The 21,781-nt window shown below is 41.0% G+C and overlaps 5 protein-coding genes across 5 annotated transcripts in view; all 5 read right to left on the bottom strand.

Annotated features, from left to right (window-relative positions):
* The window catches only part of gabbr1a (gamma-aminobutyric acid (GABA) B receptor, 1a), a 135,369-nt gene extending 133,750 nt beyond the window's left edge, over positions 1-1,619 (bottom strand). The window contains exon 1 of the mRNA XM_074682777.1: positions 1,256-1,619. The gene's annotated coding sequence lies outside the window, so the exon portion shown is untranslated. The remainder of the gene's footprint in view (positions 1-1,255) is intronic.
* Positions 1,620-2,218: 599 nt separating this feature from the next.
* Positions 2,219-9,387, bottom strand: sh3bp5la (SH3-binding domain protein 5-like, a). The gene is made up of 6 exons (XM_074683910.1): positions 8,691-9,387; positions 8,216-8,278; positions 7,117-7,245; positions 6,136-6,300; positions 5,541-5,714; positions 2,219-4,395 (listed from the first exon to the last, which is right to left on the bottom strand). Exons 1-6 carry the CDS (start codon positions 8,919-8,921, stop codon positions 3,850-3,852), a joined length of 1,308 nt encoding a protein of 435 aa, XP_074540011.1. The 5' UTR covers positions 8,922-9,387; the 3' UTR covers positions 2,219-3,849.
* A 1,155-nt stretch (positions 9,388-10,542) lies between these two features.
* Positions 10,543-13,582, bottom strand: mgat1a (alpha-1,3-mannosyl-glycoprotein 2-beta-N-acetylglucosaminyltransferase a). Its single transcript, XM_074682653.1, has 3 exons — positions 13,318-13,582; positions 12,020-12,948; positions 10,543-11,828 (listed from the first exon to the last, which is right to left on the bottom strand). The coding sequence occupies exons 2-3, from the start codon at positions 12,650-12,652 to the stop codon at positions 11,130-11,132; spliced, it is 1,332 nt and encodes a 443-aa protein (XP_074538754.1). The 5' UTR covers positions 12,653-12,948; positions 13,318-13,582; the 3' UTR covers positions 10,543-11,129.
* A 1,815-nt stretch (positions 13,583-15,397) lies between these two features.
* Positions 15,398-17,481, bottom strand: LOC141801071 (uncharacterized). The gene is made up of 2 exons (XM_074683969.1): positions 16,564-17,481; positions 15,398-16,468 (listed from the first exon to the last, which is right to left on the bottom strand). The coding sequence occupies exons 1-2, from the start codon at positions 17,284-17,286 to the stop codon at positions 16,397-16,399; spliced, it is 795 nt and encodes a 264-aa protein (XP_074540070.1). The 5' UTR covers positions 17,287-17,481; the 3' UTR covers positions 15,398-16,396.
* A 1,697-nt stretch (positions 17,482-19,178) lies between these two features.
* On the bottom strand, positions 19,179-21,494 carry rnf183 (ring finger protein 183). The gene is made up of 2 exons (XM_074684109.1): positions 21,331-21,494; positions 19,179-20,605 (listed from the first exon to the last, which is right to left on the bottom strand). The coding sequence occupies exon 2, from the start codon at positions 20,561-20,563 to the stop codon at positions 19,589-19,591; it is 975 nt and encodes a 324-aa protein (XP_074540210.1). The 5' UTR covers positions 20,564-20,605; positions 21,331-21,494; the 3' UTR covers positions 19,179-19,588.
* Between the last annotated feature and the right edge of the window lie 287 nt (positions 21,495-21,781).

Here is a 21,781-nt window from a genome sequence, read left to right as displayed (position 1 = left end):
ACAGTGAGGAAGACAGATGGCAGCAAGGCTCGCTTGCGGAAGACAGACAAACTCTGCTGGATACTTCATTAGCATTATCCAGAGTATTTTTAGAGTTCACTGACAAGAAGCATGCAGGAGGTAGACACCACCAGAGAGTGTGTGTGAGTGTGTGCATGGGTGTAGGTGTGTGTGTTGGCAGTGTACAGTGTGTGCTTTTTGTCCTGCATGTGTAGGAAGGAGGGAGGGGAGAGAAAAGGGGAAGAAAGAAGGACGGCCCAGCAGGAGTCATTAATATCAGCGCTCTCACACTGAGCTGGATAAAAGCAAAGTATGTGAAAGAGTGTAGCTCAGATAAGGCAGCCTGACCAGCCAGGGAAAAAAAAAAACCTCTAACACCACCAGCTCTGTGGCTGCAGTAACACGAAGCCGACAGAGGGGAAGGGGATCTGTGGAGTAGCCTCAAGCTTTAAATGCAATTAAGGATTTCAGCACCACGGACAGCGCCTTCATGCCTCCACATCATCACCATCCTACAAAAAAAAAACACCTACAGCCCATCCAATTTCACTTAGACCTCTGATACCACTCCTGCACAGACACTGCCTACTTCCCTGTGTGTTTATAATACCGGAAGCTGCACAGGAAAAGAGTCCATTTCAACAGCAAAAAGACAGCTCACACACCACATTGAGATGCATGTAGTAGCTATTTTTAAGCACCATGCAGGTCCTCAGGAGGGGGGCTCCACACAGACTCAGATGCTGTATTTTGTGCATGGCTGAGCATGAACTATTGAGACGTGAGGGTCACAGTAAGGGTGCCACCAACCGTATGCTGCCGGTAGTTACTTGTCGGCTGTTGACAAGGGAATCCGTGATGGCCTGTAGTGGAAGGCCGACCATGTCCACAAGCCCGTGTGGACCAAATATGAATTAAAATCTGAATAGCGTCTAAATTAAAACGCCATCTCCAGGCATGTTGCTTCAAACAGGGTGTGAAATATACAGTATGCTATGTTAACCTCTTTTCCCAAGGCATGAACAGATTAATGCAGAGGATGGTGGTGGTTCCTTACAAGAGGGAACTCATAACTGGCCTGTGCTTATCGAAAATACATGGCCTTAGCATGCGAGATTAAGGCTTAATTAAGCACCTGTTTGGATCATCTGCATGGTAAATGGGACATTTTACGAGCATCTGTGGTCTAATATAGCGCCCTACAGTATCACTAGCATGTAGCCCCCTGAAGCAAAGCTGTAGCATGTGTACTTACTATCAGTTTCGGTGAGCTCAGTCAGGATAACAGTGCGTCCTCCCGATGGGAAAGCCCAGTGTCGGTTTATTTGGTAAAAATATGCATCTTTGCAACGATTTTTATGGCTGTAATTTTATGGCTATTAATGTGCAAGCTGCTCCGCTCGTAAACAGACTGTTAGAAAAACAAACCGTATCTTATTCGGGCTTCCTCCATGTATTGCAGTTACGCATGGCAAAGGTAAGAAATGGCAAAAATCCATACAAAAAAACATACATGCACTATATACAAACGCATCCCCATACACGACGAAACACCGATTCACCACACTCCCCTCCTTTTTTCCTCTCCCCCTCTACGATCTTGAGCTAATTCACGACGTCATGATGGAGACGCACCGTGCGTAACAGTCCCTCGCTTACGCATAATCTTTTTTTTTCCCCTCCCTCTGTCTTTCCTACCCCTCCTATCCAAGTTGAAACACGCCAAGATCAGGCCCACAGAAGCAAAATATCATAATGAATCTCATGAGGAGGATTTGGGTTTCTGATATGCTCACGGGTTTATCCCACAGTGTGTGATTGTATCACGGCGTGAGGACTAGACACGGATGGGGGTGCAGATATGGCGCTGTGGCATTAACACTGACTACTTTGTTAAGCCTTTTCTCCTAAGCTCTTTGGATAAGTCAACGAAGCAGCAGTCTGTTGTTTCTACAACACTAGTCATCTATAAAAACCAGAGCCTGTTGACTCCCTTCCTTCTCCTCCATCTCTGCTGCTCCTCTGCCATCTATTCTGAGATCAGCATCCTCCTTCATATTTATACATGTGCTGAATAATTAAAGAAAGGCAGGGGAAGACATAACCTCTCCCTCTGTCGCTCATCATCTCTGTATCTCTGAGGCATCCTGTCCTTCCTCTTGCAGCCATCTCTTCAAAGCAAGACTCAGATAACTAGAATTACGACTGAAATGCAAGATAAGTACGATCTGGTTTATTGATAATAGATAAGACAATGCAGAAGTTAGGAACAGCGAGAGATAACTCACAGATGCATTTGAAAGGGTGGAGGCTGTTGGATAAGACAGGAGTGATGTGGGAGTGTTTCAGACAAACTGCAACAATAAGAATGATGTCAATACACAACAATAACCTGTGGGTTTACAGAACATCTGTACAACAAACAAGTCAAATATTCAAATCAGCAAAACACATGTAACTGTACATGTCAATATTTTCCAGCTTTGTAATAATTACATACATTTACAAGTCATTTCTTGACTTTTCGCATCTCACACTTTGACAATCAAAGTACAATATCATAGAAGCAAGTACAGGAACCACAAGAAAAATAACTTCAAGTCTCGATTTGTATCTGTGCCTGGGTGTTCAGATTAGTTAATTACTTTTAAAATCATAAAAAAGGTGCTTGATTGTTCTTTAAATGGTTCCAAAAAGAACTACAGATGAGTTTACACAAAGAACTACTCATGCTAAATGTGTTGCTTGTTCAGTGTCAAGGCACACTTCAAATAACAACAAAGGTGGGCTTCAGTGAAGGCAAATAAAAGAAAGAAATGCTGCTGAGGAAATACACTCGTATAATTGTAAACAATATCCAACTCATTCAAATTTGGGAAAGGCGTTTACACCGCAAGACCACAGCATGATGACATAAAAAAGAAAGCATCACTGAGCTTATTTTTGCTTGTATAGTGTCAGTTTCTATCAGCATATAACCCTGAATACACGATTTCACTGTCTGTTTAAATAGCCGACTAGGAGCGCATGCTGTCTGAGTGGAAAGAGTCGAGCTGTGTCTTCATCATCTTCAGACTCTGCTCACTCTTTTCATAATTTCAGGAATTCTCAAAAAACGCATTCTCTTGTGCCAAAATCACAAAGCACCACTTGCAGCATGTTACTGGAAATAAATACATGAAATGTGAATTCAAACATGCTGTTAAGTCTGCACGGATAGAGACACGTCTTTGTCATTCTTCCCTTCAAACTACCTGGATGACAGTGGATAAAGAGGAGTGTGTTTCACTGTGTATGCAGAAATCCCCTCTCTACTTTGAAGCAGTTGCTGATAACTCAACAACTAGAGGTGGGGGGACAATGGGGGGGATTAGTTTTCTCCAGTCTCACCAAATTGGAGCAACAATTAGCCTGGGAGAGAAAGAAAGATAGATATGATGCCTTTTATAAATATTTCTGTTCGTGCAAGGGGTTTTGATCTTTCTTCGCTCTTTCTTCATGCTCTAGGAAAAAAATGCTACCCAGAAGCCCTCACAGGGGAGTGAATATGCAGTGTATTTGTCCTGTGGGGCTGAGAGCTGTTTGAATGCCAGAAGCAGTGTTCTTACTAAGCTGCAATGTTAACTATTGATCAGCTTTATAATGTCAGTCAACCTACATGAGCTTATCTACACTAAGTATCATACACCTACATCTGCAGCAGAACTCTAGTTTGAATTTTTTAGCTAATTTATTCTCTTATACTTTGGTTTGTACCTCTATGACAGGGATGTTAACCCTGATTTGTACTTTTTTAAACTCATATGTCATACTTGTGCAGCATTTCTAACTACTTAATGTTTTGCTGCTTCACAAACTGAAGCTTCGGTGGTGCTGTTTGTAGAACTGCTGCTGGCGTTCTTTGGCCGACGTTTCCATCAGCTTGTCTCGTCTATCAATCACACTGCCTCTCTCTCTGTCCCCCTCATCCCCAGTCACGCTTCCTACATCACTGAGATCCCCGAGGTGCTCTATGGAGTCATATTTCTCCAAGTCGGAAGCAATGGTCTGCAGGCTGAACACTGAAAGGGAATCCGACCCCGCCCGCTCCCTCTCTTTTTCATTCTCCTTCTCCTTGTATTTCTCCACCAGGTTGGCGGCTGCATCCACACGATCTGTTCCAGTTGCACCACCACTGGAGGCTCCAGCCTCTCGCTTGACTCTGACATCAGACTCTGCTCCGACAGGGGGACTCCGCCCGCCGCACACAGTGAGGCAGCCTCCCTCCGCCTGGTCTCTCCCCCTCTGAGCGTGGATCTGCTCACTGATTTGTTCCAGGTTCCTCAGGGCGATGGAGTAGCGGGTCTTCACTTTAGCGACCTGCTGCTCCAGCTGCAACACCTTGGTTTTGTTCTCCTGGAGTGACAGAGGACACAGCGACTTTCCTCATCAGTTTCAAGATTGATTTCACATCGTAACGTACCAATGACCCGGAGTTAATCCAAAAGTTACTCAATTTATTACTGCATTTTAAGCAACTCAGCAACATATTTACAAACCTAACACAGAGCTACCTATGTATTAAGGCTGAAACTACAAATTGACAAAATCAATAAAAAATGGTTAGTAAAGTCTCAACGTTTGTGTATAATCCATTACTGTATTAGTTCCTCTTCAGTTTATTTGTCTTCTTACTTTTTGTCAGATTACTTAGCAGTTGGCAACTAGCTGAAGGTGAAGGGAACAAGTAAACGCACAAACAATAGCAGAACCGGAGAAGCCATTTATCTAAAATACCCCACAGTTTGGGGGTATTTCACGCCAAGTAATTGCACACCGCGTGTTAATTGACAAAAATAACCTTAGATGGCACAGCATCACGACTGCAATGACCCAGCACTTAAAATGCAAACATATTGGGCTCATCGATGATGAGCCGGGGAGCTCAACAGCAAGGTGAGGAGCTACAAAATCTCACATGCACTCCTTTTAAATGTTGTAAATCTTATGGTTTGTCTGTTAGGACTTGTTTTGTCGTTTTATTAAACCGTCACCTCTTTGGAAACCTCAAGGAGTTCATTAAACTAATGTTAGCATTAGCGTTAGCTGCTACAGATAGTGGTAGGACAGAGAAGGTGATCTGTTTGACCTGCAGGTGAAAAGACTGAGGACACATTTTTATTCATTTGCCTTTTTGGCCCACTAAGATCTTATTCTGATGACACGTCAATATATTTTATTTCGCCCATACTACATTCATATCACTTTTTAAACCTCATAAATTTAGCATCTGGTCAGTTTAAATATGTTCAAACATGTTGTTTCTTTGTATATAAAGCATTAAGCAAACAAAAGTCATCAACTTAAATAACAAAGCATGTTTGGTTTGGCGAATTTTACTATTATACATTCTCATCCTTTTTTTTCCGAATCATTGATTAATTGTAAACACAATCGTCAGAGTAATCAATTACTGAAATAACCGTTGCAGCCCTACTGTGTATCAAAAAGAAAAACAGTTTGCATTTTCAGAATAGCTGAACCCTGAATGTCTGTCTTACCTCCAGTATGTGGTTGAACTGTGCCTTGAGTTCAAAGTAAGGTTTAGATTTCACAATAACTCTTTTCAGGGACTTTTGCAGCATCTGGACGCGAGCCTCAGCCTCCTGACAGGCTTTGGTGACACGCATGTGTTCCCTCTCGCTGCGGAGTCGCTCCTCTTCAGCTTCATTCACCTGAGAAAAATGCCAGGGTAGTGTTAAAAACAAATACTTGATGCAAAATAATTTGAATTTCTTCCCAATGTGCTGAAAGTAAACGACTACATAAAAATGTCTTATATGAAAGAGCAACAGTTTTTTAGAGCATATGCAAATTGACAGGAATACTCCTTCCAAACTAAACACTTGGTTTGTATATCATATGAGATTGCTATAAACAAGGATAAAGCCAAACGTGATCCCCTTACACTAATGAAGCTTCCTGTTTCTTCTTCTCTCATCTCCACCCATACTTTTTGACCCAATATAACAACTTAAATTTCTGTTTCCTGCAGTTTTACAAGTTAAACCCACCTTCACATGAACTGCCTACACATCATCTACAGCCATTTATAGCCTGTGTTTTGAAATATGGTTACCCCTTCTCCTCTTTTACCTTGGAGGTGGCATGGTTGAGCATCTCCTGCCAGGTTGGGTCTAGAGTGTTCTTGCCGTCTGCCATCAGGCCCTGCTCTGCCACATAGACCATCTCCCTGGCAGCTGTGTGCATAGAAACTGCCCTCTCGTAGCTCAGGGCGGCCTTTTGGGTCTCCTGCTGAGCCTGTAGAGAGCAGCGAGAAAGTTAACAGCCTAGATGAGTGGATTATGACAACAACTGACAACACAGCTTGGTTTCAATTAGATTTGGGGCAAATTATTAATGATACACCACATAAGCAACTTACTTATACTTCTAGCTAGAGTTACTTCATTGTAGCTTATCAGGCTGGTAAATTTGCAGACAGGTGAGGTAAGTTGAATAAAAATGCTCTCATATCAAGATTATGTGTAAGGCTTGAAATAAGCTGCAGTTTGCAGTTGTGATCAGAGTCCTAATCCCTGCTCAGACTTACTTTTGTTTGTTGAAAACAAAACTTAATTCCTTACAACATTGAGAAAATTCAATCTTTTAAATCTCACCAGTGTTGTTTGACAAGAGTGATTCTGGTGTGCGCAGAATTTGTTAGGATTAATCCATTCTCGAAACAACAGCGATCTTCAGTTTCAAAGAACATTTGCAGAACTGTGCTTGGATTGTGCTGATTAAATTCAGTGCTATATTGAATTTAATGTGAAATAAAAGCTGAGGGCATTACGACAATGAACCTCGGGTTATAATTGGCCCTCAGGCCTGACTTTGGACATGTTTGCTTAATGCCAAACCAGTCTGCTGCTCTGTTATCTCTATTTCCTATATGCCTGCTCACAAAACCCTTTTTTATTTTACACAAGAGAAGACAATATGATCCAGATAATAATGTCAAAAAAGTAAAAATTAATAAAAACAAAAGCTCTTCCATCTATTCATAATAAATACAATTCATAAGATATAGTACACATTTACACATTCGTCAAAATAGATTCTGTGTCTGAGTACCTCTTTAGCGAGACGACGAGCTTCATAATAGGGTCTCGCTTTCTCAATGCAGCCACCGAGTTGAGAGCTCTGAGCGTTAAGCTTCCTGGCAGACTCTGTTAGAATCTTCCGATACCCTGATCTTGCATCCTGGATGGTTGGTGTATGGGAAGGAGAAGATTAGATTTACCAGTTATGAAATGACTGAGCCATTAGGTTTCGTGCAGGACCAAGGCTCAAAGTGGGGTTTAAACCATAAGGAAAACACTCTTTCCCCTATAAGAGTTCAGTCTTTCTACATCCTTTGCATGGAAATAGACTTACTTAAACTTAGAGAAACTAAATGCCCTCCAAGATACATTTTTTTGGAAACACAGAAATATAAACAAATAACGGAAAAACAAAATATTTAAAAAACATAGCAGCAGCTATTTATATCTTTGCACTCAGGGTTAAATTTGTATGCATGGAAATATTAGTACACCTACAATTAGGATTTGAATAAATGAAATGGCACAAAGCTTACTGCACATCTTTATCTTACTCCCCTTAGTCCAGGTATTTCTTTGACTCCTTGTAGCTACCACATCTTGTTCAATTGAGTAATAGCCATGGGAGTAAGAGTCTGTTCAGATTGTTCTAAACTTGGGGTATTTATACCTCTGACAGAAAGAGGGTGGTTCGGACACCACTGAAAGTGAGCGATATATGTGTGTGTGTGTGTCTGTGCTGACTTTGTCCGCCTTTACTGTCAATCTGGTTATGAACAGATGGTAAAGGTAATTTTTCTTCTCCCTCAATATTTTCCTACAGGTCCTTGTTCTTATGATTGATTCAAGAATTTAAGTATGACCACACCAGAATAATATAACAAAGGATATCTCAATTACATGCTTGACAAAAGCAAAAGAGAAAACAAAGTTATAATGTTCAGTATCAAAGAATTTCCAAGGATGACATAAATGTTCTTTTCACATTTCTCAAGAGTATTGTTTTGTTAAAATGAAATAATATTCACAGTGTTTTGCATATTTTACAGTAATGTGTAGGAAGAATGATGAAATTCCCACAGCTGTGTAGTTGCGTAGGATGGTTTCTCGTACATTTTTTTTTAACTTACATCCAATTGTAGCTCCAGTCTGTTGATTTCTGCACTGGCTTCATTTAGATGCTCCAACTCTTCCTGTGTGAACAAAATGATAAATAATGTATCTGCATCAAGCCATTTTTAACTACAGGAAAAAGAAAGATGCCACACATGTACTTAAACATGGCTACATTTTAAAATGAGCAAAGTAAATTATTTAAAAAAGCTGGCTTGCTTTGGTGTAATAGATTTAATGGTTAATAAGTAGACTACTTGTACTACAAACGGGATTAACATGGATTTCAAAAACAAAACACAATACAATGGATTACGGTTGTGATTGATGACACATAGCTGCCTCTTCAAAAAGGCGTTTCCCAAAGCAATCCAGCGTTTCCCTCTCTGTGACCGTTAAACATAACAGTAGCCTGGCTGTTTCATGGTAGTGTAAACCTAGCTTGATGGAGGTAAAACTCCTACTTATAAATCGAACATCGGGGCCTCATACCTGGATTCTGGGGTCCAGCTCCTCCTCGTACGGACTGTGTAATTGTTCTCCCACGCATTTTTGTTTCTCACTTTCCTCGCAGGTGTCCCTGTGCACCGTGTCTTGAGGGTTTCCAGTAGTTTGATTAGCTTTGACTTCCTCATCTTCCTCCCCGGGAATAACCTCCCTCCAATCCCCAACATCTGACTCCCCTGACCCAGCAGGGCTCTCTCGCAAGTCGCCTGGCTCCATTCCAGGCCTGTCAGTCCGGCTAGCAGCACCGTTAGCTCAGTTTGTGATGACAGCGTAGTGACTTTTAAATCCACGAGTAGTAACAGCGAGATAATATCATCCAGTGAGGTTAGGTACTACAATAAATCCCGTGATCACGAGTGTTATAAAGTTTGCATTCTGCCATATCCAATGGCACCGAAACACGAACCCACCAAAGCTACTCGCAGCAGCCTAGCCTAGCAATGTGCCAGGCTAATGTCGTCAGTTAGAAGTTAACGGTTTGTTTGCAGCATATAGCTTGGAACAAAAAATCATCATGAGATGAAAAAGAGGAGGAACATTACAATGTTCCCCCATCACAAGAGTTCTCTCCATCTCTTACCGGCCAGTTGTCCATTACATTAGCTAGGCTAGCTAGCTAGCGTTGGTCTCACATCATCATCATTAGAAGTGAAGTAAACAGAGGAGCGTCCGCGCGTTTGGACCTGGGCAGCTTCCGTAGACACAACGTAGCACCCACAGCATCATTGAAAAACACATATATGACAAATTTCATACATATGTTCTAGAGTTGTGTTAGATTAAAGCAATACCGGGGTTCAGTACAATGGTTAGAGCACAAGGTTTGAGATCCCTGGTTGTCCTAAATTAGCACTACTTGGTGACACATCTGGCAACCTTGCTGACAAGAGAAACAAGATGCGGTTTGTTAAATTGCTCGTTATTGCAAGGAATAAATGCACGACTTTATTATGGAAAACACAGACTCTTAATCGTCGTCTATATGGCTTAAATAATTTTCCTCATATATGGTTTCTGAAATAATGTGTTTAGTCTTAAAAAAACACACATCTCTTTGATAATTGTTGTTCTGACTTAATAGGTTAACATAATACAGAATTAAATTTGTCATTTTCTTCTCCTTTTATTGTATTCAAGTCCAAGTCTGGGGGGTTTAACCTTCATACGTTGCCTATGTATGTTTGTGAGTATTTATACATGTACATGTATACATAAATGAAATAATTGATTTTTATGGTTACTGTCCCCAGTGGTATATGTTTTCATAACCTCAAATCTAAATTTAATTTTACTTCCTTTAATTTCTCCTTATTTGTCTTGTTTTATGCGAGTTCATATTTTCAGCAATTAAAATAAAAATGCAAAGGAACTTCTGAATAAAGCACAGGAGTTCAATATAAAGAAAAGCCCTGCCTATTCTCACTGTTTATTTTGTTTAATATGATTTCAGCTGTATCATTCTGAATTTGCAATTATTCAAATTACTTAGTGCTTAGTTTTTGTAAACACATATTCCATTAATAAAATGACCAAATGACCGAGTGACACATCATTTTAAACAAAGATCATCTCTCTGTTCTACACAACTGCTATTATGCAAAGCTTCAAAAACTTATCTGAATAAAACTCACCTGATTAATCAATTTTGTTTACACACTTTTGTCCAATTTTATACAACTACACAGATGAAAAATGTAACTTGTTGGGACTGGCATAATTAGTTTTAACCTCATTTCGCTCAAAAGAAAAAAAAAACCTTGGTATGAAGAAAACTTGTGTATTGTCTTTTTATTCCAAAAATATACAAACACACAAATTTTACAGCTTGCATGGTAAATAACCAGCTAGCAGTACTGCCATTAAAGAATCATTGGACAAAACTAGTTGACATAATGTAAGCAGGAAGAACTGATTCTCATAGTAGACATAAACACCAATAATCAAATGATTATACTGCACTTATAACCAGTCACCACTGCCATGAGCAACCATACCACAGATTGTTTTCATATGTGTTAAGGACACAAACAGTTTCACACAGGCTACCAGAGATTTAAAATAATTTAAACAACAGCGGAAAATCAGTCATTGCATTGAATGCAGAGATGAACATCATGTGCACAATTAGCATATTATAAAAAATAGATCTTTGTTGAATAACAGCAGTTTGTCACACAAACCATTCAGGCAGTATCCTACATTGTAAAAAAGGTTTTTGAATCATGAAAAAAGACCTGAGCGGCATTGGCAATAGCCCCAACACCATACAGAGGGACAATCCATTCTGTATTACCAAGAACAATTAATGAGAGAACATACTGTTCAAATCAAGATAAAGTTAAGGACATCAGTCTTTGGTCTGGAATGCTTTCCCAAATCGATTATTATAAAAAGACAACTACACATTGGCTTTATTCTGGATAATCAGCTCCAGGTAGTATCATACTTGGTCCATCCTGGGGGAGGGGCCAAGTAGATTCTTCGACCTCTTGACATGAAACTGACAACCCCCCTGTATCCCCCCCTAGGCACTCCAGACTTCAAGTCATCCATAATTCCTAAGTTTTTGGCCAGCATTTTGAAACTCTCTTTACTCGAGTATTGAAGACGGTAGGGCCCTTGTCCTTTCAGCTGGCCCTGCTTCACATCTTCATATGTAACCACAGGAGCACTGTAAACTTCCTTTTCAAAAATTTCTTTGTACGTCTCCTCCTTCAAGTGACTCAGGTCCATCTTGGTGAAAGGCACAAATTCATTATTAAGTTTAATGTAACGCAGGTACTTGTCATAAAACTGACCCAGACTAACGCCTTGCCGGCCAAATGTCAGGGTTCTTGAAATCTCTGGACGTATACAGGCACGGTCGCGGCGCTGCTCAGGCTGACGCATCCAATCATCCCAGAATGAAGCGGGCCACTTAGGCTCCAGCTCCTCCCACACATCCTTGAGGACCATCCACCCCAGACCAGGAAAGAAGTCTGTCCTGTAAAGCAGGCTTGCCTTGCCTGGGTCCACGTAGCCTTCTCTGCCATTGTCATTCCAGGCTGATATACACCACAGGCTGGGGTCGGATTGCAGCAGTGGCAGTAGGGCTCTGAAGTACTCAAAGAAATCTGGCGCCACCTAGAGTGGGAAATTAAAAATTCAAATACAGGTTAAGGAATGTTAAACTAACATCCATAGGGCCTCTGAATGGTTTGTTATTCTTACACTTATAGAAATGAACATTTAAACATTTACATAAGCCTGAAATTCTATGTTATAAAAACAGTAACCCAAAGGCTTTAAATAGTGCTTATGAAAGAAATGTTTACCTCCAGATCATCCTCTACAATCACAACAGAGGAATGGGAGAGGGTTTTGAACACCTGGTTAAGAGCCCAGCGGTAATGCCTGGAAATTTTGTAGTAACCCTGAAACTTCTTGTGCCCTGGTTGCACAGGGATGTCCGACAGGTCCGGCTGTTTCAGATGAGTTACTTTATTTCCATACGATCGAATCACTTCTGTAGTCTCCGCGTGTCCACAGTCCTGACTGACAATGATTGGGTAAAGCTCTGCTGAGGGACGGTACTCCAGGAGTTTGTCCAAGCAGCGCCTCACAGTGACCCTGTTACAGGCAATAACCAGGATAGGAATGACAGGCTGAATGGGGAGGACAACTTTTGGTCTGTCTTTGTTGGACAAATCCCACAGTGACTGGTGACTCTGGATCTCTAGCAGGATGTTTTTCTGCCTTTCAAGCTCAGCCTCAAATGTGTCTGCCATTCGGAGCACATCTCCCACCAGGTCACTGGTTGGCCTTTCAGCCACCTCTCTCTGATCTCGGCCAGACTCATCTGGCTGCCCAGTCGGGGGTCTGCCCCACAGCAGGAGCACGAGTATGGCATTCCAGGTAATAAACAGGAAGGTACCACAAAGAATGACAGACCCTCTCTTGCGGAGCATGGCCCAGAAACTTAAAGGGAAGAAGGTTGGATCAGGGGGACAGGATCTGAATAGAAAGAGGTGTCTTTTTCACAGACAATAGGAACGGGATATGGGAAGGGCAGCCTGTGGATCATCACAAGTACATGTTGAGAGATGTTGGGCCGCACCTTACTGTTGTGCAGTTATTCAAGTTTAAAGGACACGATTCAGTGTCGCTGAAGGCAGAGGAGGTTAGATCATGACGTGGGACACAATGCATCTTGGAGCAAAGATGGGATTCTGGTAGATCCTCAACTTTCACTGCCGTCTGACATCTGAAAATATGAGAACACAATGTACTGAGAAGACTGAAATAACAGGAAATTAGATATGTTTGATAGAATATGAAAAGAGAAAAGGGGAATAAGCGAAAACAGGAAATCGAGGCAGATTTTCGTTGACATCTGTTTGATGGGAAGCTGCCTTATGTGAACTGTAGTGATGATTCACCCAACTGTGCCGATCGATTTTTTCTTATCACCTGTGGCTGCCTCGCCAAATAAGCTTAACTATGTCTCATATATGCTGTAATAAAATCACATTAACTGAATTTTAACATAGATAAGCTTCTTGGCAATCAGGTTTGACTTCACAGACTGTAAATACTGTAGCTTGAGGAGGAGCGTGTCGAAATTAGCTCTTACCCTGACAGTGTGAGGACTTCTCCGTCTCGTGGACATTATTCCGCCGTTTCTTCGATGACAACCGTTAAAGTTTAACGACAGAAGCAGCGAAGCCGGATACATCCGACGTCAAACTGTTCCCCTGTTAGTTTCCGGACTAGAAATGCAACTTAAGCCTTCTAGTTTGTCTGGTTTCTCGCAAGACTGGAGAGGAGGAGGAAAAAGTAACACGACGACTTCCTGGGTAGCGCGCAGGCACAGGAAGTCCCGCCCTAGCTGTCACCTTGAGAAATTACACAACACACCGACGACTGAGCAGAAGAATATGGAGGCCTTTTTATGCCAGGTAAAAAAAAAAAAAGAAGAAAAAAAAAAATAGAAGAAGAAAAGCAAAAAAAAAAAAAAAAGGAAAAAAAAGGGTTTTTTTCCTCAATTAAAAGATTTTTTAAAAAAGTTTTTAAAAGTGTCCCAAAATTCTACTGCAGCTAAAAAAATATAAGTAAATGACTGAATTGAAATAATAATAACAATGAGACAAGTTTGTCATTATTATCTTAGTAAAAAATAATAATAATAAGGCAAGAATCCCTTTATTTATTTATTTATTTATTTATTTATTTATTTATTTATTTAAGTATTTATGTATTTACTTATTTTTTTCACAGGCAAGTTTCCCTGTTTTTCTTTACCTGGTGCAAATGTGCCTCAGTATTACAAAACAATAAAAAAGAATAAGGGCGAATGTGCCTCAATGAAAAAAAAAAAATCACAAAAGGGAAACTTTTCTTATTAACAAAAAAGGGGAAACAACCCCAATTAAAAATTTGTATTTTCTAAAAAAATCCTTCTTTAATTATAAATTATAATAATTAGAAATTAGGAAAGTTGCCTCATTATGAAAAATAGAGAAACATGACAAATTAAAAAATGAATAATGAGAAAATTGCCTTGAAATATAAATATTGTCCTAATTTAAATTAAAAAAGAAATTGAACAAAAATTAGGTACATTTTTGAAAAACTGAAACATGTGCTAAAAATGAAATTTTTGATTTTTTTTTCTGCACCACATGGTAAAAAAAAAACACTTTACATTAAAAATTGTGAAATAATTAATAAATACTTTATCATTTGTGACTGTTTGAGTGGTCCTTTTCATTCTGATTCTAACAGCTGTTTATCAGATCAACTAGATTAGGACAAGTGAGCAAACATTTGCAGAGGCTTCCTGGGCTTTCAGTTCTTGTTTGAACAATTTCAAAACATTTCCTTTCCTATGAGCTGAAAATCTTGTTATGTGTGTCATGAAAGACAGCCCACACAATTTAGCAATCTCTTTGGTGATAAAACTAGATAATAATATCTTATGATCAGTTGACATTAATTTTCATCATTTTTCACGAGGATCTTTGCAATTATCTTTGAAACAAAGTCCATTTAAAGAGATTTCAGTGTGTTACAGATGGTAAGAAAAAGATGTTTATCTCATATCCTTTATTTTTCTGCTCTGTATTGGCTTATGTCTTCTAACACCTTTTAATTTTTGTTGAATAAAGTAACGGTTGTTTCTTGTCTGTTGTCATTGAAAGGATTTCATACTTCAGTCTGTACATTGTCAATCAAGCTGTTATAAGGTCTTAGTGTTGTTCTAAAATGTCAAAACTAGTTTAAATAAAGTTAAGCTGGCAGGGGGTTCTGCATCTAAGATATCCCAGTGGAGCTAATTAGCACATGCAATATCTTTGTAAAGATTTATCATAAATTTAATATCTGCTCTCTAATGTGATGGCTTTGAACCAAGGTGATGAAAGACAGGGAAGCTAAAACGGGAAATAACAGAGACCTGGTTTCGGAAACATGCTCCGAGAATGGCCTAATTTGCATTGGTTAAGGAAATAAAGGCAAATTCTTTTTGCTCATTGAATGAACATTAGACACCTAAAAAAAAGAGAAACAGTGCAGCAGATTAAAATCAGAGTGTATTCAACCCTGCCTGCTCTGTGGAATATAAAGCAATAAATAGCATGATTTTTTTTCTTTCATTTAGTATTCATGCCAAACTGTATTATGTGTGCAAGAATAACTAATCTTTCTCCTAAAGGCATCAGTGTGAGAGTGAGTGTATGAATATGAAGTTCACCAGGTGCTTCTGCTGTCATTGTCAGCGAACTGTAAAGGATACTCCCAGTTTCAAATCATGGTTTCAGAACCTAAAGTGAAGTCAGAGTTCATAAGAAAAAGTTTCACAGACTTTTAATGCAAAAATGCTCCAGTGGGACAAGTTTAAACAGTAGATTATTGTAACTGATGCATGCATGTGTAATAGTTGTAGTTGTTGTAAGGATGAGCTCCTGTTACAGCCAGTAGAAATTGCATATTCTGCAAATGTACAGTATGTAATGATAAATCTTATTCTTTAAAGGGACTTCAACTTTGCAATAAATATATTACTGGAAACAGGTTACAACCTGATCTATCCAAGTTTTTGAATGCAAAACAGAACATTTTGAGCTGTAACATCCCAACTTTTGTATTTGAACAGTTTCATCTAATTTCAGTTCTGGTCATGACTTTTATACTTGATGGAAAATCTTGAAACTCTGGGTGTTATCAAACAGTTAAAGCAGTTATACAACACATACCGACTTTTATAGGTTTTTGCATATGTCAGGGTGCAGAGTTCTACATTTTCAGAGCAGAGGAGGCAACAAAAAGGAAAACATTTCGAGTATAGCCTTATCATTGAGACTTATTTAAAGAGTTTTTATGTAATTTTGTTTCTTCACTTTTTTCAGTTTTGAGATGTAATCCAAAGTACTCCTGTGTGTTGTGCCAAACACTCAAATTGAGCCCAGAAATGAAACTGCTCTGTAATTATTTGATCCAGCAGGAGGCCTGGAGGATTTAAGGTCTGAGTGTTTTTATTCTGACAGTATTGCAAACTTTCCTGGAACAGAAAATGCAGAGAAACAACCACTTGTTGTTCTTGTTTTACAGCAGGGGCGGGGTGAAGTCCAAATGTTGCATGTGTGTTTTTTTGCAAAAGTCAATAAATAAGGCTAGAACACAGTGTGTGTTTTGATAGCTGAGGCCTTGGACTCTCAGTCAGGTCTGTCCTCTGTGATCCTCTGTGCTGAGCCTCTCTCGGTGGGGCTGGGGGTCTGTCCATTTGCCTGAAAGAGAATTCATAGAATAACCATAAAGTGACTGGACATTACCACAAATGTTGTGCTCTCATTGTAAAGATGAGTTGTCTTTTGACACTCACTTGTGGGTCTTTGTTTCTGATGATTTGATCCTCCTGTTGGTTCAGGAGAAGCTGAGGAGCATCCTCATGGTTGCTGCTTGACCAACAAACCAGTTTTGTAGACATGAACTCTGACACCATAGCAGTCAGAGACAAGCACGTGCTCTTCAGTGTTGCCCAGCCAGCTGACATGAAAGACGGTATCTGTCCTGTGTTTTCCATCACACACGGAGATAAAATGGACACTTTGAAAACTCCAGCTGGTACTTCAGTGCCTTCTCCAGCAAAGACTGTCTTACAGAAGTGTGCAGCATTAGTTTCATACTTTATCGACTGAATAATCTTAGAGTATTTATCTATTCCGGGCAGGCTGAGTGACAGTGCGCGTGTCAGCTGACGCACCGGCGCGTGTTGGACACCAGGCACAGCTGAGCGCGCGCGCCCTGATGATTGTGAAAGTCTTGGATGGCATATGTCCTCTGGATCTTTCCCCCTCCGCACTTTACCACCAAGCCGGGGACACTCATATGCCACGGCCAGTCTCCTTCCCACAAAAACACGCTCTCCACGGAGAAACGCGTCCCACGTTGACTCTGCAGCAGGAGAGTCGCGCACCACGCCGCCGGCCAGTCCGAGGCTGTACGCCGAGGCTGCAGGCCGCTTGGTCGGCGGATTCCTGGCCCAGATATTCCCGCGACACCGGAGAACAGCAGACAAGGCAGACGCAGAAGGGGTGGAAGCCATAGCGGCCGAATATATCCACAGCAGAATAGCGTCCCAGTTCTTCTCCTCTCAGCTTTTTTAATGTTCCACTTCTGCCCAAGCGGTCACATAGCGCATAAAGTTTGTCTGCGGGAGAAGTGGATTAGAGGAGGGGGGCTCCTGACTGCTCTGGTCCAACTGACCATATTTGCCTCGATGGTCCAGGAAGGGGGCTCAGGAGGGTGTGTCTTTAAGCAACAGGGGGGAAAGTCAAAGTCCTCCATTAAAATAAAGAAGTATCATCAGCCAAGTGTGTCTAGGTGTCACATATAAGCCCCCCTTTTTAAAGCTACAGTGAGGAGTTTTTCAAGCTGTGACTTGTGGCCTCTGTGGTTGTGGGGTAAACTTTGGGGACATGAAAAATGCTATAGCAGACCCTGATATGGTGGCTTGATACTGGCCTTTTGTTACCATGACAGAACATTTTCACATGGAACAGGCTTTTCTTTTATGACCATATAAGAGGCTTTAAAAGCTTAATTGGAGGACAGACAAAGCAACTAGAAAAGCACTCAGAGAGCACAGACCTCCACCAAGCATACTGTGATTGTCTCCAACACTTTAGTCCTACTTTAATGTTATACTCCCTTTCAGCAGACTGTCTGCTACAATTTGGTGTTAGTTGCAGGTTTGTATGATAATTTGTTACCTGACAGTGTTGAAAATCATGATGACCTAGTACATATTTCATATTCTGGATCTTAGTATCTAGAATATTGTCAGGATCTGGATCATACTTTTACATCTGTCAGAAATTACGATCTTGTCTTGTATTGTTTTGCAAAGCAATCTGACTATTTATGGTGGAGTTATATACACATATGGTGAAAACGGCCCTATCCCACAATGATAAAGGATCCTTTAAAAAAGTCCTGGATCCAGACGGTGATCTGGATCACCTCCAAAATTTAATCACTTCTTTCTTATCCCATTTTGAACATTTCCTGAAAGTTTCACCAAGATCTGTTTATTACTTTTTGAGTTATGTTGTTCACAGACAAACAGACAAACTCTCCCAAAACATAACCTCCTTGGTGTTATAATAACAATAATAATGATAATAATAATAAGAAGAAGAAGAATTATTATTATTATTATTATTATTAACTTGATTTATATTGCACCCTTAAAAATGTTTTACAAAGTGCTCTGATGAATAAAAACATGTGATCGACTAAGGTAGGGTAATAAAAAAATAAAGGACATAGCCAGGTAAAAATAGAAATGGTTAAAAAGATGCAGAACAATGATTTATTTCCAACTTTCAGGTAAATGTCTTAAAATTCAAAGGAAGAAACGCGCCTTTGAATGTTGTGAAGGTCAAAGTAAAAAGTTATATCAAACACTTTCAAGACATATTTTATCCTTACATGTACTCTGAAACATTTGTCCTGCAGTTTAATTTCAGAAGCAGCAATCGAGTGAGCCCACAAACTGAAAGACGACAAGAATGCTGGACTATAAATCTCAGCACCTTGTCCCTCGTGCCGTCCAGTGAGGAACAATCAGATCTCTCGTCTCATTGTCAGAGCTCAGAGCTGAACTCTTATCAGCTGGGAAAAAAAAAGCAGTGAAGCCATGAACACACTAATGCTGTCCAACAGGTTTAACTGCATTAAGAAACATCCAGCACACAAGCCCCAAGTAACCGGTCTGTTTACACCACTAGAGGGTATCAGGTGTCTGGAGAAGACATGAAAGTTTCTGACTCAGTAGAGGACACACGTTGGGAAAAATGTGCAGGAAGTTTGCAATGTAGTGTAAACAGGTTGGAAGGACAAGGGCAGAAAGAAGAGAAGCGGGTCATTGTCATGTTTTAAAGAATATATTTTTAAAAACCCAGATTAGATTTATACAGAGCTTCAAGTGTACAAAAAGCGCTTTATTTGAGAAAAAAGGAGACATATAAATCATCTCTGTATATGTACAAGAGTTAATCCTTTAACATAAAATCAGCCCATTTACTCCAGTCTTTATTTCACAGAGTTAGTGCATCTTCAAATGTACAGCCTATTTCTGAGTTTATTTACAGATGTGTTGTTTTTGCTTTTCACAGTAATCACAAACATGCTCTCGTTCCTTCATGTGCCGCTCTGAGTTTGTGTGACCTTAGCTTGAAAAAATGTTGTTGTCCTTGTTTTCCTTCATTTCATTCCAGTTTAAATGCGTCTCAGTGCTTTGTTTTCACTTCACCATTACTCATCAAGGATGACCGAGAATCAAAACATCACGTTCATAATCTCCCCGTCTGCTTCAATGTCCCATTTCTCTGCTCGTGTTGCATTCAGGGTCGGTCTCCTGGATTGAACACGCCTTGAGTTACTGTATGGTTCCCTGCGTGGGCCCCGGGCCTTCGGTGAATGATCACGTTAGGTATGATCACAAAGGCCAGGATCCCCACCAGCATGAGCGCCACAGTGATGGTGATGATGGACGCCACTACGGCGTAGTAGCACTGGTCTGAGCGGAACAACCTGCGCAGGCGACCTCTGACCCTGTTTGGAGGCCTGCCTACATCCACCACAGTGGTTGGGACTATCCCCTGCTCCATCGCATTCAAGTTGAGCTCCCCACCCGCTGTCACCTGACCGTCATGGCTCTTCTTGGGCAGGCTGAGGATGCTAGGCTTGGTGGGGCTGCTGGGAGGGTTCTTCAGCAGGAGTTTCCCCTTACTGCGCTTGAATCTGATGGATAACGCCCTCTGCATGTCTGGCGGCAGTTTGCCGATGATGTCCTGGTTGTTTCCCAGGCGAGGCAGGTCCTGGCCGTGGGGGAGCTCGGTGACCTCTCGACAAACGGGGCAGGAGAGGGTCTTAAGCTCGGGCGAGGTGACGTTGATGCGAGCCAGGCACTCCAGGCAGAAGGTGTGCCCGCACGCCAGCAGCTTTGGGGTCTTGAAGACGTTATCGTACGTGCAGAAACACACAGCACACTCGGTGTCCTCCACGTCATCCTGAGGGGGCTTCACCTTTCTTCTGTCACTCTCCCCCTCTTTTCTGTCTCTTTGTCGGGCCTCCTCACTCCTCCCTCTCTGCCTCCTCTCCCCTTGGTGCCTGTCGCGTTCTCTCCTCCTGCCTCTTTCTGCCCTCTCAGAGTCAGTGCTCCTGGACCTCCTCACTCTGACGGGCTTCTCCTTCCTCCAGTAGTCCTCTTTGCTGATCCTCTCACTCTGGTTGGGTTTGGGTTTGACGTTTTGGGCCTGTCTGGGTGCTTGGCCGTGGCTGCGGCTCCTTTCGGGCCTGTGCCTGTCATCGCTCATGATGGAGGTGTGACGATGGATCTCAAGGATTCCTGACAGGAGCTGAGGAAAATAAAACTTTGGATGAGTTCATTTTTGGACATGTGGCTGTAAATCTATTCATATTCAGCACAAAATTCAGATAATGAACTTCACAGTAAAGATGCATGTTGTTGTTGACTATTTAAATGCATGGCTGAAAGTTTTCCAGAAACTTGAACAAACTGAGGGGACAGTCTCTAAAACTAGCAGAGCAGGAAACAGGCAGTAGGAAATTTACCTACACAGCTGCCATGGCTGTTTCACAATGTTAAAACAACCACTGTTATCTTACATCTCTGCTGTATGACGATAGCATCTGTTGACAGTTTCCCGTTCATTAGCTATGCGTGCTGTCTTATTGTCTAGCTGAGGCCTTGCTGTATTCATGTAGAGCTGGATTTGCTGCGGAAAGGTTTGAGTTAGCGGAAATATTTAGGTTTCTAGAACCTGCCAAGGAAAACTGAAGCACAGGGTGACAGCGGCATGTGACAGGGCCTCATTGTTTCTGAAATGTCACAGCAAACATTCCCCTATGAACATCCATGTTACAGTCAGTCAGTAACTCATTTTAACCTGTAAGAAGCAAACAGCCTACGTAAGAGCGGCTGTTTTTTAGTGAAATTATGAAAAAATGCATTTTAATTTGTAAAAGTTTGACTCTTTCTTCTGTAAGAGTTTGCAAACTTAGAGCAGCAGAAAAACTCAGAAGAAGTAAATAATTGAACAGGATTTGTAGACTCACTGACCTGTGGAGGTAGATGAATGACGGATCACGTCGTCAACGATGATCTGACCAGTAAAATAATCCTTTTGTGCGTCAGTGCAATAAAACCTTGCACATCACTCAACTTCATTACTGAAAAGCAGAACTCAGACCTCACTGCATGAGTTCTGGTCCGTCTGCAGTCCCTGTTTCTCCTCCTCTGTATCCCTCCTCTGTATCCCTCCTCTCATATCTTGTGCTTTTTTTTAATTGTTACATAGCACTGCCTCCTTCACCTCCTCCTTCTCCTCCTCCCCTTTTTCCCTCCTCTGGTCAGACCAGTTGGACCAGCTGTGGTTAGCCAGCGTTTTTCTCCACTGTGTGTGTGAAATATGTAGATAATCAGGTCATTTACCTAGATAACACTCATGCACTCGTTCAGCAGAGCGTACTTCTCACTGGAGTAATGGTTAAATCTGAGGTGACTGCGGCTG

Source organism: Halichoeres trimaculatus, unplaced genomic scaffold, assembly GCF_033239565.1.
Source record: "Halichoeres trimaculatus isolate MK-OKI-2021-1 unplaced genomic scaffold, fHalTri1.1 fHalTri1_scaffold_12, whole genome shotgun sequence".
Lineage (NCBI taxonomy): Eukaryota > Metazoa > Chordata > Actinopteri > Labriformes > Labridae > Halichoeres > Halichoeres trimaculatus.
This window is presented reverse-complemented; position numbering and strand designations above follow the sequence as displayed.

Bases quoted from the DNA above. Each gene is read 5' to 3' on its own strand.
- sh3bp5la (XM_074683910.1), bottom strand. From the start codon at position 8,921: ATGGAGCCAGGCGACTTGCGAGAGAGCCCTGCTGGGTCAGGGGAGTCA. The intron at 6,301-7,116 runs GTACTCAGACAC...TGCTCTCTACAG, and splicing joins CTCGTCGTCTCGCTAAAGAG to GCTCAGCAGGAGACCCAAAA. The intron at 4,396-5,540 runs GTAAGACAGACA...CTGTCACTCCAG, and splicing joins AGTTCAACCACATACTGGAG to GAGAACAAAACCAAGGTGTT.
- mgat1a (XM_074682653.1), bottom strand. From the start codon at position 12,652: ATGCTCCGCAAGAGAGGGTCTGTCATTCTTTGTGGTACCTTCCTGTTT. The intron at 11,829-12,019 runs GTAAACATTTCT...TTCCCACTCTAG, and splicing joins TTGTAGAGGATGATCTGGAG to GTGGCGCCAGATTTCTTTGA.
- LOC141801071 (XM_074683969.1), bottom strand. From the start codon at position 17,286: ATGGCTTCCACCCCTTCTGCGTCTGCCTTGTCTGCTGTTCTCCGGTGT. The intron at 16,469-16,563 runs GTGAGTGTCAAA...ATTCTCTTTCAG, and splicing joins TCAGAAACAAAGACCCACAA to GCAAATGGACAGACCCCCAG.
- rnf183 (XM_074684109.1), bottom strand. From the start codon at position 20,563: ATGAGCGATGACAGGCACAGGCCCGAAAGGAGCCGCAGCCACGGCCAA.